General features: G+C 40.9%; 2 protein-coding genes across 3 annotated transcripts; one reads left to right on the top strand and one right to left on the bottom strand.

The window, feature by feature from the left end:
• Nucleotides 1-10688: 10688 nt before the first annotated feature.
• LOC113329836 (metalloendoproteinase 1-like) lies at nt 10689-11150 on the top strand. Its single transcript, XM_026576661.1, has one exon. It carries the CDS (start codon nt 10689-10691, stop codon nt 11148-11150), a length of 462 nt encoding a protein of 153 aa, XP_026432446.1.
• A 1026-nt stretch (nt 11151-12176) lies between these two features.
• On the bottom strand, nt 12177-14212 carry LOC113329429 (cytochrome P450 71A1-like). Of its 2 annotated transcripts, none has more exons than XM_026576302.1 (2): nt 13511-14212; nt 12177-13173 (listed from the first exon to the last, which is right to left on the bottom strand). In XM_026576302.1, the coding sequence occupies exons 1-2, from the start codon at nt 14165-14167 to the stop codon at nt 12547-12549; spliced, it is 1284 nt and encodes a 427-aa protein (XP_026432087.1). In that variant the 5' UTR covers nt 14168-14212; the 3' UTR covers nt 12177-12546. The 2 variants fall into 2 exon arrangements, with proteins under 2 accessions (XP_026432087.1, XP_026432086.1); XM_026576301.1 differs by having other exon boundaries at nt 13244-14212.
• Between the last annotated feature and the right edge of the window lie 1720 nt (nt 14213-15932).

Genomic DNA, 15932 nt, shown 5'->3' on the forward strand with positions numbered 1-15932 from the left:
AACTATTGAAGAGGCATACCACCAGAACAAAGAGGGTCCGTTGCTTTTAACCACTGTTCAAGAAGATGATAATGAGGCAACTATACGTCATAGAGATAATGATGTTGAACTCGAAATGTTAGATGCAAATCTCGTTCTAGCCGAGGATGATGATGAGGAGGATGAGGAAGAAGACGACGAAACATTGTTTAACTATAACAATGATGTGGTAGAGCCCGAGGAGATTGTGCCTGAAGAAGCTGACTCGGATCTAGAATAATAATTCCTTATTGTTAATTTTTGAGTGAAACTTAATATTCATTTCTAGTTTACTTGAAACTCGATAGATATTCATTTTTATTTTATATTTTTCTCGAACTAGTTACCTAATCTGTGGATGCAGCTTTGTGTTATTCTTAGTTTGATTAAATTATTTTTATTCTAATCTTGTTTTATAGTTTACGTGGTTTATAAGTTTATTGGAATTTCATGTATATTATTTATGGCTTTGTGGGAATACCACCTTCGCCACGAGTAGAGCTATAAAACACAAGATTTTTAAAACAGAGAACCAAATACTCATTTTTTATAGCTCAGCAACACCAATTTCTTAGCAAAACTACTAGAAAGGCTGCATAAAACTAGCACAGATCAAGGGTTTGCTTTTAAAGCTGTGTATTTGGTTCTCCAGTATGGCTGGTAAATGGATATGGTCCAAACACAGTATCCATGAAACAAATGTAAAGGTGAAAAAATCGTCTTGGTTTATCTCCTTCTCGATCCATTGAGAAGGAAAGTTCATCCCTTTCTCTTCCCTCTTAATCTGAATCTCGTTTTCCAATTTTGTTTTTCTTACAAAGAATTTATCCATTCAACTTGTTGCACATAATGCGCAATTTGAACTTGCTGCACATAATGCGCAATTTGAATCAGGACTGGATCGAGATGATAGTGTAAGAAACATTCTTTACTTTCAAACTAGCATAGATCCCCCAAAGTAGCATTGATCCCAAGACCGGACCAACACATTTTGACAAAACTGTATCCCCAAAACTAGCATGTTTACTATTAAAATCAATTATGTTCTTTTTATATATGTTTTCTATACAGATCTTCCTATTTGTCACACTGTTTTCTTAATTTACCGAGTGCGTAATGAATTTCACAACTGCAAAAGATAATGATCTTTGCAGGGCCTATCTTGTTTGCTTAGAAGAAACTACAATGGAAGAGAGCACGTCAGCATTCTGGGATGGCGTTCTTCAATTATTTGTCGACTTAAATGGTAATTATCAAGGAAGAACGACACAATGTCTATCAGAAAGGTTCGAGGACATACGGTTTTGTTGTTCACGATATGAAAAAATATTGTGGGGCTTCAATATGGATGCATATGTTGCATCTGTAGGCCGCCAATTCAAATTCACGGAGGCTTATGAAATTATCAATGGAAATGTTTTCGGTTTGTATTAAACTTGCATTAAGGAACTAATAAAGTTTTCTTTTGCTTATGATTATGAGAACACTAGTGCAAACTGAATTCCAGCTGGGCAACTATCAAATTTTCATGTCATCCACTTAAAAATTGTTTACCAAATTATATTTTGTTCTACAGAGCCTCATAGCTAGCTAGAGAAGTTCTGTTTTAATACCCTCCTTAAAGTAACTCCTATATTGAGTAGCTCTTATATATGTTGTTAGAACAAAACAGGAGAAAAAAATAATTCTCATTTTGGCGAGAAAAGCATAAGGGACTTCTTAATGGCATAGACCAATGGCAGGTTTCTTAATGCAAGTACTCTGTTGGACCTGAACTATCTATTAAGAAACCATCCTTAGCATGCATAGACCACCCTTTTAGAAAATACTGTGCCAGAATCTCCAAAATTCTTCTTGAGAGAAGTACTCTCACAACATGTACACATAGAATACCTGTATATTTGAAACCATTGCAACTACATTTCCACTATAATCTCTTTTTTATTGAACCATACTTTTCGTTCTTTGTCATTCTTTACCGGACTCACTATTTCCACCTTATGAATAAAAATCTCACTAACAACTATTTCACTGATTGGAGTATGTGGCCCGACCACATCGTAGCCGGATCGGTTGTAAATCCATGTTTCACTGACAACTATTTTTTGTCTATAATATATAAGAAATCCTAACAACAAATTATTTAGTCACCGAATTTTTTTTGTTGTATCTAAAATTTGGTCATTGTAAATATTATTTTCAGGGACTATTCTTATTTACCGCAAAAAAACACACGATATCATCAACATTTTATTTCTCTCCTAACATTTATATCGTGATGAAGTATTTTATACGCCAAAACCTTATGGAGACAAAGTCTTGTCTCGTCGTAGTTAAAATTTTACTAACGGCCGACGGGTATTGTCACCTTATATATTTTTAACGAGAAAACAAAATAGTGGTTACCAATTATGTTTTTTGAGACCGATGTCTATCATCGTCAGTATAAGTAAAATTCGTAACTGTCAAAATTCTCGTTGAACAAATCATTGGCGACGGACGAAATTGTGACAAGTTTTTATTGTCATCCATAATTTCGGTGACAATTCTAAAGACGAAATAGTTTTTTTGCCGCAAAAAGAATATTTATAGTAACAATTTTGCGTTTCGTCGCATGTAAATATGTTTTCTGATAAAAAACTCTTTGATGGAAAAAAATTTGTCACTAAATTTGATGTATACAGAAAGGTACGTGGAAAGCATGCAAGCCGAAACATCAAAACATGATGCGTCGTGAAGCACCAAATAAACCCCGAGGAGTTGCTTTATCTCATCCCCAGAAGAGGGGCTAAGATCAACGGCGGAGAGAAAGTTAGCTGACACGGACTGACAGGGGCAGAAGACACTTGTCTGACACGAGCAGACCCCTCAACTACCCGCATTAAACACTCTGAGCAGTGCACGTGTCGACCAACCTGTGGAACGAGCGAAGATGCCTCCGCGGGATCGAGGGGGAAACGCAGACCTCCACGTGATGGACGCAAGGACACGAGAAGATAAGGTTCCAACGGTCTTCAGAGATGGGTCCCACGTTCCAACCTTATAAATACCCAATCTCCACAAAGAGGAATGGGGATCGAAAAAACATCAGGAGAGAAGGAGAGAGATAGAGAGAGAATAGTAAGGGTAAGTTAATCCCTTAGTGGAGAGAAACATGTAAACCCAAAGTCATTCAACTATTCGTGTAACCGTGAGTAATATAGTAGAACAACAAACCCCGTGGATGTAGGTCTTAGTGCTGAACCACGTAAACCTTGGTCTTATTTACATTTCAGCACTTTACATTCATTTAGCTCCGCACGTATTCGCTTATATGTTTTGTTTTCCTTTAATACTTGTATCCCATGCATGATCGCCACGCACGGGGTAGTTGGAGGAGGCCATGATAAACCCGAAGGTTTTGAGCCAATGAATCCACATCAGGATATCATCATCGTAATCTCTTTAGACGTTAATGATTGATTGTGTGCATTCGGACCCCCGCGTAGTTCGTGTGTCCACAATTTGGCGCTAGAAACAGGGATATGCCGGGAAAGAGCATTGCTGGCAAGAGCATTGCTGAGAGCGTAGACTTCAGCACGAGCATCATCTCGTTCCCTGGCAAGACCGAGCATATTATCTTGGACCCCTGAAAGAGGAATGGATCGCGCCGTCTGTAATTCTTCTTCCAATAGCTGAATCCTAGATTCCAACAAGGAAGTACGCTCACGGGCTTCCCGCATATTATCACTGGTCCACAACAGTGTGCCATTAAATAAAGCACGATCATGGTTGTACAGATTTTGCATGTCGACCATCTGAACATGCCGCGCGCGCCATACCTCAGCCCGAGCATCCCATTTCTTAGCCTCACTCTTAATCTTCTCAACCAAATCTCTAATACGAGATTTTTGCCGAGCTCTTTCGTTTCGAAGCCATATCAGCTCGGGGATGCCACCCACTGGACATAGGGTGGGGAGACTCAGACAGAACAACTAAGAGATAAAAGAATAACGACATACGGCGAGGGAAAAGAACCAAACCTGTGAAAGTGGAAACTTGGCTACGAGTTTGCTCTAACTCAGCGCGCACTGCAATAAGTTCTGAACGAAGATCAGCCTCTGCTTCACCCAGCTTTTCTTTCTCCTTAAGGCTTTTCTTCAGCTCTTCTATTTCCACCTCAGCCGCAGATAATTCCTTTTCCCGGTGACGAAGCTTAGCCTCGAGCTTCAGAGATTTCGCTTTAAAGAACTGATACAGCACGTGGTTGCAATGCTCGCTCCTCATCATCTACACATCAAGATGACAAAACATTATTCAACCGAAGCGTCCGATTTTCACGTACAAACATGTACGAAAATTTACCTCCAGCACACATTGCTGCGGAAAGCCATATTGATACCCGTCGGCAATAGCCATCATATCGGCAACGGAAGTAGGAGGCTCCGGTACGAGGGTAGCTTCGGGAACAGTCAACCTTTTTCCCCAGGCTTCAGACACCTGCGCCTTCGAAGACATCTCCATCATGCGACGGGTATACGCGGTTGATTCCTTTTCCCCAACAACCACAGGAGCGGGATGAGAGACAAACAAAAGATTCTTCTCCTTAAACCAACTCATGATGGCGTCCTCACCCTCAGACATCGGCGACTAGGGAAGACTATCGGCGGGCGCGTCAACAACAGATTTTCCTTTCTCTGACTCGACCCCCTCAGCATGAATGTTGGCATGCTCCTCCGCGCCTACATGCACAACAGGCTCCTCCGCACCAACACCTCCTACAGTAGCATCCCCATTACCATCACCACCAAGAACATCCCAATTATCATTAGGGGAAAGTAAAGAGAAGTCCTCGGGAAAATCGAGGGCTTCGTCAAAGAACTCCCCCGTGGAATACATCCGATCGAAAGAAAATTCTTGAGAAGTGGGAAGGGTATCCGCGACATCACCAGCAGGGACGGAAACATCCCCGATGACAATATCATCCGCCACCACATCTTTGTTCCTTCCTTCATCACCAGCGTGACCAGCGAAGACCTCTTCTTCGACATTGATAGGGGAGGTACCAGTACGTTCCTCCCCATCTGTAATCTCGTCCTCAGCAAACTCTTCGTTCACTGGACTAGTAACTTCTTCTTGGGCCTCAACCTCGCCCATCACCGTAGTAGAAGACTGCTTCGGCCTAATCTTTTTCTTCTTCAATACCTGAAACCGACACCACAAAAGGAATTATTTTTCCCGTCTGATGGAAGTTATAAAAACGAAGCGCAGCTAGAATCTGCGTACCTGAGCAGCTGAGATATTCTTCGGTGGGGGTATAGCACCGGAACCATCCTCCTCGTCTCCCTCTACGACATCCAGGGCATAAGGAAAATTCATGCCCGCAAAGTTCAGACGCCAGGGGCAGAAATCTCCATAGCGAACAGGAGGAGATTCGCGCGGCTTACTATTCTCGGTAGGCCGCCATCCGCGGGGACCAGGAATCCAACCGTAAGCCCACGGACCAACTATCTCAATAACAGTGGCGTGCCACTCGTAGTCATGATCGCGCTTGATCCTTTCTCGCGCGGGGAAGAGTTTCCGACGACTGGACGCCTCCGTGCCAGGAACATACTTCAGCTTGGCATCGCTGACCTCATTTAACAGACGAATCTCGCCTCGAGGAGCAGGGAGATTCCGAAGGCTGACACTCCACGGCTTGCGATTCCTACTATTGACGTAATCACCGAAGGAGTTATTGAAATTCTCAGGAGTATACCATTCCTTCTCCAAGGGATTGGGGACGTAGCAAGTCATCGACGTCTCCCCCTTACTCCGCAGATAACATTCCTTCAGGGCGCGAAGATAATTTCCCGATAGTTGGGATACGGAACGGCTATGAGTATTGGTGGAAGAACCCTCACGACTAGCGAGCACGTCGTAGTAAAAGGAATCACCCGATTTGTACAAAGGCAGCATCAGACCAGCCTCGAAGGCCCCAACCGTCGTTAACAAATGAAATTCATCGAATTCGTACTTGGAGATAAGCTCATACGTAATATCATCCTCGGGGGCATAGAAACGAACCCCGAAGGCTTGAAGCTCATGCTTTTCCTTGAATATTTCAAGATCGATATGCTTGAAGGTTACTTTTTTCCTGCTAACAGAGACACTGTGTATCAAGGGAGCAGCCTCATCCTCCTCGGCGGGGCCGGACGAACTAACAAACGCTTCAGACGCTTTTCTCTTCACGGGGGGATTCTTTGAAGATTCAACCCTAGGATCTACGCCCTTTGTATTCTTCCCTTTAAAAGTTGGAGAAGACCGTAGATGATGCTCGGGCACTAACGAACGTAAAGGAGGAACGTCAAAAGCAACAGCGCGGGGCGGAGCCTGCGTACTCCTAGTATCTTCACGAGGACGCACCATTGAGTGATTAAAGACTCTTCGTGAACCAGACGGAATTATCGAAGGAATCTCTTCCCGAGAGGACGAGGCTTTCGCTCCAGAAGAAACTCGACTCCGACGAACATCATCTTGAGACTCTCGACGCTGAGGAGATCTCGACAACCTAGAATCAGGAGTCTCATAAGTTGGCCGCGGACGGTCAGACATGGCTGCGGAAAGAATAAAATCAAGAACAAGTTACACACGATAACCAAAAATCAAAAAAAAAAAACACATCCATAGCAATACAACCACGATAACATAGCAACCCTAAAATTAGGATACATGCTCAATATTTCACCCTCGAAGTAATGGCTTCCTTAATTTAAGATGAAGAACAGGGGCAAACTAGTATGCAAGCATCAGAAAAAGTTCTTCATCACAAACAAGGAACAACAGTAGCAGAAAATTCACAAATCAACACGGCATAAAACAGTGAAATAAAGAAAAGAAAAACTCACCGGCAAAAACAACAAGTAGAAGATCACAGGTGCAATGAAGAGAGAATTTAAGATCACAGGTGCAATGAAGACTGACAGAATTTAAGATCGCAGGTGCAATGAAGACTGACAGAGAATTTAAGGTCACAGGTTCAATAAAGGCAGGCAGGAAATTTAAAGGAAGAATGAACTGAGAGAGTGTTTAGGAAGAATGAAATTAAATTTCCTCTCTATCCTTAAAATACCCGAAAGAAAAGAGGAAATTAAGGGAGAAATAGGAAAACGTGCCCGTTACATAAGCAGTTAATGCACGAATAAAAGACGTGCCCAAGTATCTAGGAGAAGTTATTAGGAGTGAGAAGAATGTGCAACGATAGTTTTTCTTCAAGGCACCCATTAGCCATTTAAGCCCGAAGAAAAGGGGCAAATTGTGTACACATATATCTCACTATCGGACACGTGTATACAGAAAGGTACGTGGAAAGCATGCAAGCCGAAACATCAAAACATGATGCGTCGCGAAGCACCAAATAAACCCCGAGGAGTTGCTTTATCTCATCCCCAGAAGAGGGGCTAAGATCAACGGCGGAGAGAAAGTTAGCTGACACGGACTGACAGGGGCAGAAGACACTTGTCTGACACGAGCAGACCCCTCAACTACCCGCATTAAACACTCTGAGCAGTGCACGTGTCGACCAACCTGTGGAACGAGCGAAGATTCCTCCGCGGGATCGAGGGGGAAACGCAGACCTCCGCGTGATGGACGCAAGGACACGAGAAGATAAGGTTCCAACGGTCTTCAGAGATGGGTCCCACGTTCCAACCTTATAAATACCCAATCTCCACAAAGAGGAAAGGGGATCGAAAAAACATCAGGAGAGAAGGAGAGAGAGAGAGAGAGAATAGTAAGGGTAAGTTAATCCCTTAGTGGAGAGAAACATGTAAACCCAAAGTCATTCAACTATTCGTGTAACCGTGAGTAATATAGTAGAACAACAAACCCCGTGGATGTAGGTCTTAGTGCTGAACCACGTAAACCTTGGTCTTATTTACATTTCAGCACTTTACATTCATTTAGCTCCGCACGTATTCGCTTATATGTTTTGTTTTCCTTTAATACTTGTATCCCATGCATGATCGCCACGCACGGGGTAGTTGGAGGAGGCCATGATAAACCCGAAGGTTTTGAGCCAATGAATCCACATCAGGATATCATCATCGTAATCTCTTTAGACGTTAATGATTGATTGTGTGCATTCGGACCCCCGCGTAGTTCGTGTGTCCACAATTATTAAGGACATATTGTAGGAATTAAAATTTTAGTAAAGTTTAATTTCGTCGACTAGATTCTGTGAATTATGACAAAATAGGTACCTATCTGACTATCTAGGTAGATTCTGAACGTAGGTGATTAGCATGAGGACAAAATTAGTATCGACCTATCTCTATGTGTCCTCGGACGCAAATAATGTCCGAATAAGTTTGTAATGTCTTGGCCGGTGCTTTGATTATAGAACGAGGGTCATATAGGTGGGGAAACGGTCTTCGGAGAATATCAGGTAACACGTAGATATCAAAAGCATCATTTCCGCTAGTGCAATCAACTGCATGCACCAGCACTAGTTGACTTATAATTAAATGCGTCATTTTTTTTTCTGACACGAACCAATCGCTGTTTATGATCTACCGCTAACACTGATGAATAAGTTTATTATCAAATAGTATGAACATGGCAGACGCTAACTGATAGCTGTTTAGGGCCGCTATGTTGAATAGTTTATTGAGTAATTACTAACTTTCCTATTCAAATCTTTTATAAATTCAAAACTTCCGAAACAGAAACAATATCAAGTGTCCTCTTGCATTGGCTAACATTATGCTAGTGGGGAACTTGATATTGTTAGTTCTCTTGGTGTTAGCCATTTATCCATACCCAACTCTGTCCCACACAGATTCAACTCAACCCTTTGGATTTCTTAAGAGTTGAGACTTAGAATTAGGGTGTTCATGGATGAGAAACACAAAGAAAAACTGTTGTATTTATTGACTACAAAGTTACAGAACTTTTCTTGGGTTACAAGAGATGCGAGATATATACGGGTATTACTTGTACAGCACAAGTTTTTAACAAAGGAAACTCTATGTACGCGTGGCTAGTTACGTGACTCCAGAAATAGTTCCAATATTCCCCCTCGATCGAAGCGGATGATCAACAACATTAAGCTTAGATCGAAGAAGACAAAATGATCTTTTGGAGCAGCTTTTGTAAACACATCAGAAACCCTGATCTTTGGAAGAGACAAAACGAACATCAAGCTTACTACTTTGAACTCTCTCATGAACAAAATGATAATCAATTTCTATGTTCTTCGTGCGGCCATGAAAAATTGGGTTCATTGTTAGATAAGTAGCACCTATGTTATCACACCACAGAGTGGGAGGAAATTGGACAGGAACTTGAAGTTCACGAAGAAGTGATTCAACCCACATTAACTCTGCAGTAGCGATCGCCAAACCACGGTACTCGGCTTCGGTACTTGATCTAGAAATTGTCGTTGCTTCCGAGAATTCCAGGAAATAAGATTAGAACCTAGATAGACACAATAACCACTCGTAGAACGACGGTCAAGATGATCACCAGCCCAATCAGCATCCGTATAGGCCGAGAGAATAAGTCGCAAATTATGAACCAGACGCAGTAAAATGCCAAATGTGGAGGTATGATGTAAGTATACGCTTAACAAGAAGAAAATGAGCTTCGGTTGGTTGATGCATATATTGACATACCTTGTTCACTGCAAAGGAAATATCAGGACGTGTCATAGAAAGATACTGAAGTCCACCGACTAAGCCTCCGTACATAGTGATATCAACCAAAAGAGGACTGTTCACCGGATGCAAATCAGTTGATGAACTAAAAGGTGTGAAAACCGGTTTAGCTCATATTAGCACGAACAAGAAGTTCCTCAATGTAGCGACGCTCAGAAAGAAATAACCCATTCCCAACCTTTGTAACCTCGATTCCAAGAAAGTAAGAAAGAGAACCGAGATCTTTAAGAGCAAACTCTCGGTGAAGAGTATCCAATAGGGACTGCACACATGTGAGGGGCGTGTTGAGATTATTAGTCCAACATTCTTGGGAAATTCATGATCTCGTGGTTTATAATCTTTAGGGCCTCTCCACTTTTTGCCAATTGGTTTTGAGTTGGATGCCCGTATTCTAATATGGTATCAAAACATGCTATTTGCGACGAGTCATTTGACCGTGCCTTACTCCGTGTCACCCGATTTATTGTTCCACGTGTTAGACTCAACGAGGCTACACGCGAGGGAACGTGTTGAGATTATTAGTCCCATATTGTTGGGCAATATAAGATCCTGCTATTTATATTTCATAGGGATTCTCCACTCATTGCCAATTGGTTTTGAGTTGGATGCCCGTATTCTAACATTAACAAACTAGAGGGGTGTCAGAAAGGAGAGACGGTAAAAGGCTTGCATGAAGCTAAACAGTATCTCAAAAACTTTGGATATCTGAACGTCGAGAGTGGGAATGAAAACCACGATGAGTTTGATGATATCTTAGAATCTGCAATCAAGACTTATCAACTCAATTATAATCTGGAGACTAGTGGAATTTTAGACACTTCGACAGTGAAACAAATGAAGATGCCCAGGTGTAGTGTGCCTGACATTGCAAAAGACGGCGCAACTTCCATGAAATCAGGCATGAAACATCATCATCATGATCATGGGAAACATAATGGATCTTTACACACTGTCTCGCATTATAGATTTCTCACTGAGAATCCATAATGGACAAAGATGGAACTCGTCTATCGGTTCCGCTCTTCTGCTGCAGCAAATGTTGACTCGGCAACCCTTCAATCTGCCAGCATACGAGCTCTCTCTTCATGGTCAGCTGTGAGTAACTTCAGGTTTAGAGTACCAACATCGTTTAGAGAAATTAATGACATTATGATGCGATTCCACAGGCTCGTTCATGGTGGTGGTAATCCTTTTGATGGCCCTTTAGGAGTTCTCGGTCATGCTTCTGGACCAGATGGTGAAGAGGCTCATCTGGATGCAGACGAAAACTGGAGCTCTAATCCTGACCAAAGCATGATTGATTTAGAATCATTATGTCTTCATGAACTTGGGCATGTTTTAGGGCTTGGTCATAGCTCGGACACAAATGCAGTTATGTTTTCTGGCATTGGAGGTGGACAACAAAAGAGGAAACCAACTACAGACGATATTAATGCGATAAGTGCATTATATAGTTGATTGATTGGTGTGGGTCGATCGAAGCTACTGGTAACCACACCAGGGATTACTAGTTCAATGTATAATGTCTTTTCGCCTTTCTGTTTCCCTATGTAAAACCTCAAATGAATCCAGTAATCCATATGTGATCATATCTAAACATTATGGCACTTTTATACAAATCCAATAATGCAATAATGATAATAAAGATTAAGTACTTGATGTGGAAACTCAAGCAATGGTTCACTAATTGCAGCGGAAGACATGATCCCCCAAAGATTATCTCCTACTATGTTTTGGTCCGTTTTCTTTTCTTTTCTCTTCTATTTTCTTTCGCTCTTCTTTCTCCGTTCTTTACTCTCTTCTTCCTTTGTATACTTCTTGCTTCTTCTTTTCTGGCGCCTGTAATCTCATCGGGGTACAAGTCTCTTGTGCCCCTTGGTTTTTGTTTAATGAAAATTTCGTTTTATTGACTGATAAATTGAAGTATATATAGTGGGACCAGTCGGCCGGCCAGGTCAATAGTCAAAAATACATGGAGGATGGCTCAAGAAAATGATTTCCCATCCCCAACCGCTGATAATGATAAACATCATTATTTAATTAGGTCATTAATTCACCATATAAATACCATGTCTACGATCCATCATCCACAAAAAAAGGGGCAACCATGCATAATTGGTGGAAGGGTCTGACTTTCTGATATGTTTATCATTGCTTTTCTTCTTTTGGAAGGGAAACAAGATGTAGTGAGTACGACTAGATACTGATGAGGAAACATGGTTGAAGTTGAACCATCAAGCTTATGATTGTGATTCAAAGAGTCCAAAAAGATGCAACCACTGCTTGCACGCGGCTGAAAATACATTCCGAGTTCTGGACACAGATTGTTTAATGATCAAAAGGCTACATCATGACTCACAAATTGCTACCGTCGTCCAATGTTTTTAATTAGTGGTCCGAAGTATATATACTAGATTAGGCATTTTGAAAACCTTCCATGTCTGTCATATAACGCGTTAAATACTACACGACAAGTTTTCGACAATTAAACAGATGTTTTGACAGAACCAATCTGCTGTTTCCGGAATACTATATTAAAAGAGAAAAATGGAACTCTTCATCTAATCGAGAACCAATATGGGTGGTGATAGTTTCCAGTATAACACAACCTTGAATTCACTATACACCCTTGACTCAAATTCAAAAATCCAGAATAAACTTTAAAACAGTTCACATCCTTAAAGAACTTCACCATTTATGCCTTCATTTCTTGACTAACTGACTCTAGGCAAGTAAGTTAGGTTCTGTTACTTACTGCTTTTGCAAAATGTATAAGCGTGGCTAGTATTTAACCTAGTCCTTTCACCGGATGGATTGGATCCATGTTTCACGTACTTATTTGATTAGGTCACAACTAAGAAGAAGCAGCAGGATGAAATAATGTTGGAATAACATGAAGATGAATCTTCCTATTGCAAGTACCCATCCCAAAATCTTCACTCATGTCTAGATCCTCATATGAAGCACCACCTGGCAATTTCCAGTCAAACCGGTACAAGAGATTGGCAACTAGAAGTTCCACCACTGCAAGACCAAATGACACTCCAGGGCACCCTCTTCTTCCAGATCCAAATGGAATGAATTCAAAATCTTGACCCTTGAAATCAATAGGGTTGCTTTCAAATCTCTCAGGACAGAACTCTTCTGGTTTGTCCCAATATTTGGGATTCCTCTGAATTGCCCAAATATTGATGAATATCCCTGTGTTTGATGGGATATCATAACCTCCTATTTTGACACTGTCAGAGGAATTCATTCGAACCACAGTCGGTACAGGTGCATGAAGTCTTAAGGTCTCCTTAACAACACATTTCAAGTAGTTCATCTGGTTTATATCTTTCTCTTCCACTCTAGTTTTGTTTCCAACTACGCTTCTTACTTCTTCCTGTGCTTTCTTCATTATCTTTGGATTCTTTATAAGCTCCGACATAGTCCATTCCGTTATAGCTGCAGTGGTATGACTTCCGGCGACAAACATGTCCTGCAAATCATTTAAAAAACTTTAATGATGAACCTTTGAAGTACTTGATTAAATTATGATCTCGTCTTACCAATATTACTCCTTTGATATTATTTCTGCTGAGACCGAGGTTATCTGTCTCAGCGTCCAGAAGATCTATGAAGTTTCTTTTATCGTCTTTATGGTCTTGGTAACCATGATCTACATGTAACGGTGAAAGCAAATAATCATCGATAATTTGATCGAAAAAACTATCTAGTTCCTGGAAGGTTCTCTTAAGCTTTCTATTGTATCCAGTGAGAGTATCCATCCATTTAAGCCGTGGAAAGAAATCTTCAAAAGCAAAAGAATCCATTACCATGCTTGTCGCCTTCATCATCAACTCCGAAAATCTGTCTGCATAATCTTTCTTAAAGTTGTCACCAAGTGAGCATCTAAAGATAACGCTGTTAGCCAAAGCGAAGATAATCTCCGTCAGATTAATCGTCTGTCTCTCTAGAGACGAACGAGTTATGTTCTCAATCACTTTATCAACTTCCTCTTGTCTTATGAACTTGAAAGATTGCACCCTCTTCATACTCAACATTTCAAGAACACAAAACTTTCTAAGTTTCTTCCATCTCTCACCGTATGGAGCTAGAGCTATATCACAACCATTATAGAAGATGAGTTTTATAGATTTTGAAGTTAGCCTATCTAAGAATATAGAATCATGGGTCTTCAGAATATGAGTTGCCATCTCTACACATGAAACTATGAGCATGGGTTTTTTGAAAAATCTTAAGAGCATGACTGGACCATACGTTTTAGATAACTCGTAGAAAGATTGGTGAAGTAAGGGGCTGAGTTGATGAATGTTTCCGAGGATCGGAAAGGTTGGTGGAGAAGGTGGTAAATTGAGCTTTATGTCCAACGGAACATCATTATCAGATCCTTTGAGTTTTCTGAACATATAGAAATGATAAGCAGAAAAGAAGAGAATAGCCAAAATTGCGAGTGAAATGGGATCGAACATGATTGTATTTCCTAGCTTCTTGTGGTTCTTCAAGAACAATTTCTCTCGGCAGTGACATGATATCAAAATGGTATCACATGTACGTTGATTGATTTATTTTTATTTTATTATTAAAATTGTTTCCTTTTCAATGTGGACAGAAGGGCTGACACTTTACATAGTGGGGTGGGCCGGGGAATAGAATAAGAAACAAAACCTTACCAGTTATTGTGCAAATCACGCATATCACGTACAATTTTAACGTCTGCTGTAATCGATGCATACCCAAAAAAATTAAAAATGGGTGAAGTAGCTTCTGGAATCTGGATCTATAATTGTCATCAGACATAACTACACACTAACGTGGGAGATGTTCTTGTTAATAATATTGCGTATGTGTCGAGGTTGCATGGATCACGCATAAGAAGTTTAGATTCAACGTGATGGCAAATAGTCAACTGGCAGAATTGTGACCCGTCATGGCAGAATTGTGGAAGGGGACATCCGTCGGTAACTCTGCAGCTCGCAGGATCGTGAAGGGGAATAATCACCCCGTAGTCCTGTAGCTGGGACATGGAGTACGTGGCTTCATCATCTACATGGTCGTGAATGCGTAATCCCATGGAAGTGATGGGACACTACCCCTGTGCCGAAAACGAACAAGACACGGAAGGTGTCAAGGACTACTCTTACGTTCGGGTAAGTTGCATCTCGGCCAGCAGACATCCGCTGTAAAAACTTCGTCGCACCCTTGGGGATACAGTCTTTACGAGACAATATCCCTGCTCGGTCTGGTACTTGCTACTGGAAAAGAGCTTTGATTTTGGTTTTGGCAAATAGTCAACTGAAAGAGAAAAACTAGGACAGTGTACAGATGAATGAATCACAAGAGCGATTCACTTTCTTGATGAATATATATTGGGAACATTGTTTAAACTAGATTTGTGCCCGTACTACGCAATGTGTATTTTTTTTTATTAATTTTGCATGCGCGGAGATTCGCCCCGCCCGCCCCGTGGTGATGTACTTTTGATTTCGTGTACGCCGGACTTCGATGATTTAGTATGGCTAGGCGAATACATCATCCTCCAATGGCTTTTTCCTTTCGGTTTAGGGTTCGAAGTACACAAAAACAGATTGACACGGTTTTCAGGTATTTTCGTTGGTAGTAATTATCATCGGCTCAGTATAGTGAAAGCATCACATGAAGGCCCCCGATACAGAGGTTTTTTATATTCCAGAATCATTAGTTTAAAGAGCCACACTTATAAGTAGGAAGCATATCTAAACCTAGTTGTGGCAGTTTTTATTCGGATATGCAATCATTGAATTTGGTATACAGATGGTTAAAACTAACTTCTTCATGGATGGGAATCGTTATTTGAGAGGTGGGGTTTGGAAGGATCAATAAGATAGATTTCTTCAACGAGTCACAAGGATGAGTGTTTCCGATCAAAAAACATAATGGCTAGTGTTGTTTGAGAAAAGAAGATGATCTTTCATGTCTCCTCACTTAAATGCACATTAAGAAACAATAGGCATTAAAAAGAAAAACCGGCTTAAAATTAACAATGGCATTAATGAATCCTGGATTCCTGGTCAGTGTTGTTCGTGAATCGTTGTTGAACCATCTAACAGGAAAAAAAGAAAAGAACATGTAGCATACGTCAACTGAATGTGAAGATAAACTGTTTGATTAACATACATTTATATATATGTAAAGAAAGGCCAATTCCATCTTCGGCACGGACTCCTGATTTCAACCGATTTTTTTTTTTTTTTTTTT

The sequence above is a fragment of the Papaver somniferum genome, unplaced genomic scaffold (assembly GCF_003573695.1).
Source record: "Papaver somniferum cultivar HN1 unplaced genomic scaffold, ASM357369v1 unplaced-scaffold_117, whole genome shotgun sequence".
Classification (NCBI taxonomy): domain Eukaryota; kingdom Viridiplantae; phylum Streptophyta; class Magnoliopsida; order Ranunculales; family Papaveraceae; genus Papaver; species Papaver somniferum.

Coding starts and splice junctions, on each gene's coding strand:
- LOC113329836 (XM_026576661.1), top strand. CDS start 10,689: ATGGAACTCGTCTATCGGTTCCGCTCTTCTGCTGCAGCAAATGTTGAC.
- LOC113329429 (XM_026576301.1), bottom strand. CDS start 14,167: ATGTTCGATCCCATTTCACTCGCAATTTTGGCTATTCTCTTCTTTTCT. Junction 13,174..13,243: donor ATATCAAAGGAGTAATATTG/GTAAGACGAGAT, acceptor AATGATTTGCAG/GACATGTTTGTCGCCGGAAG.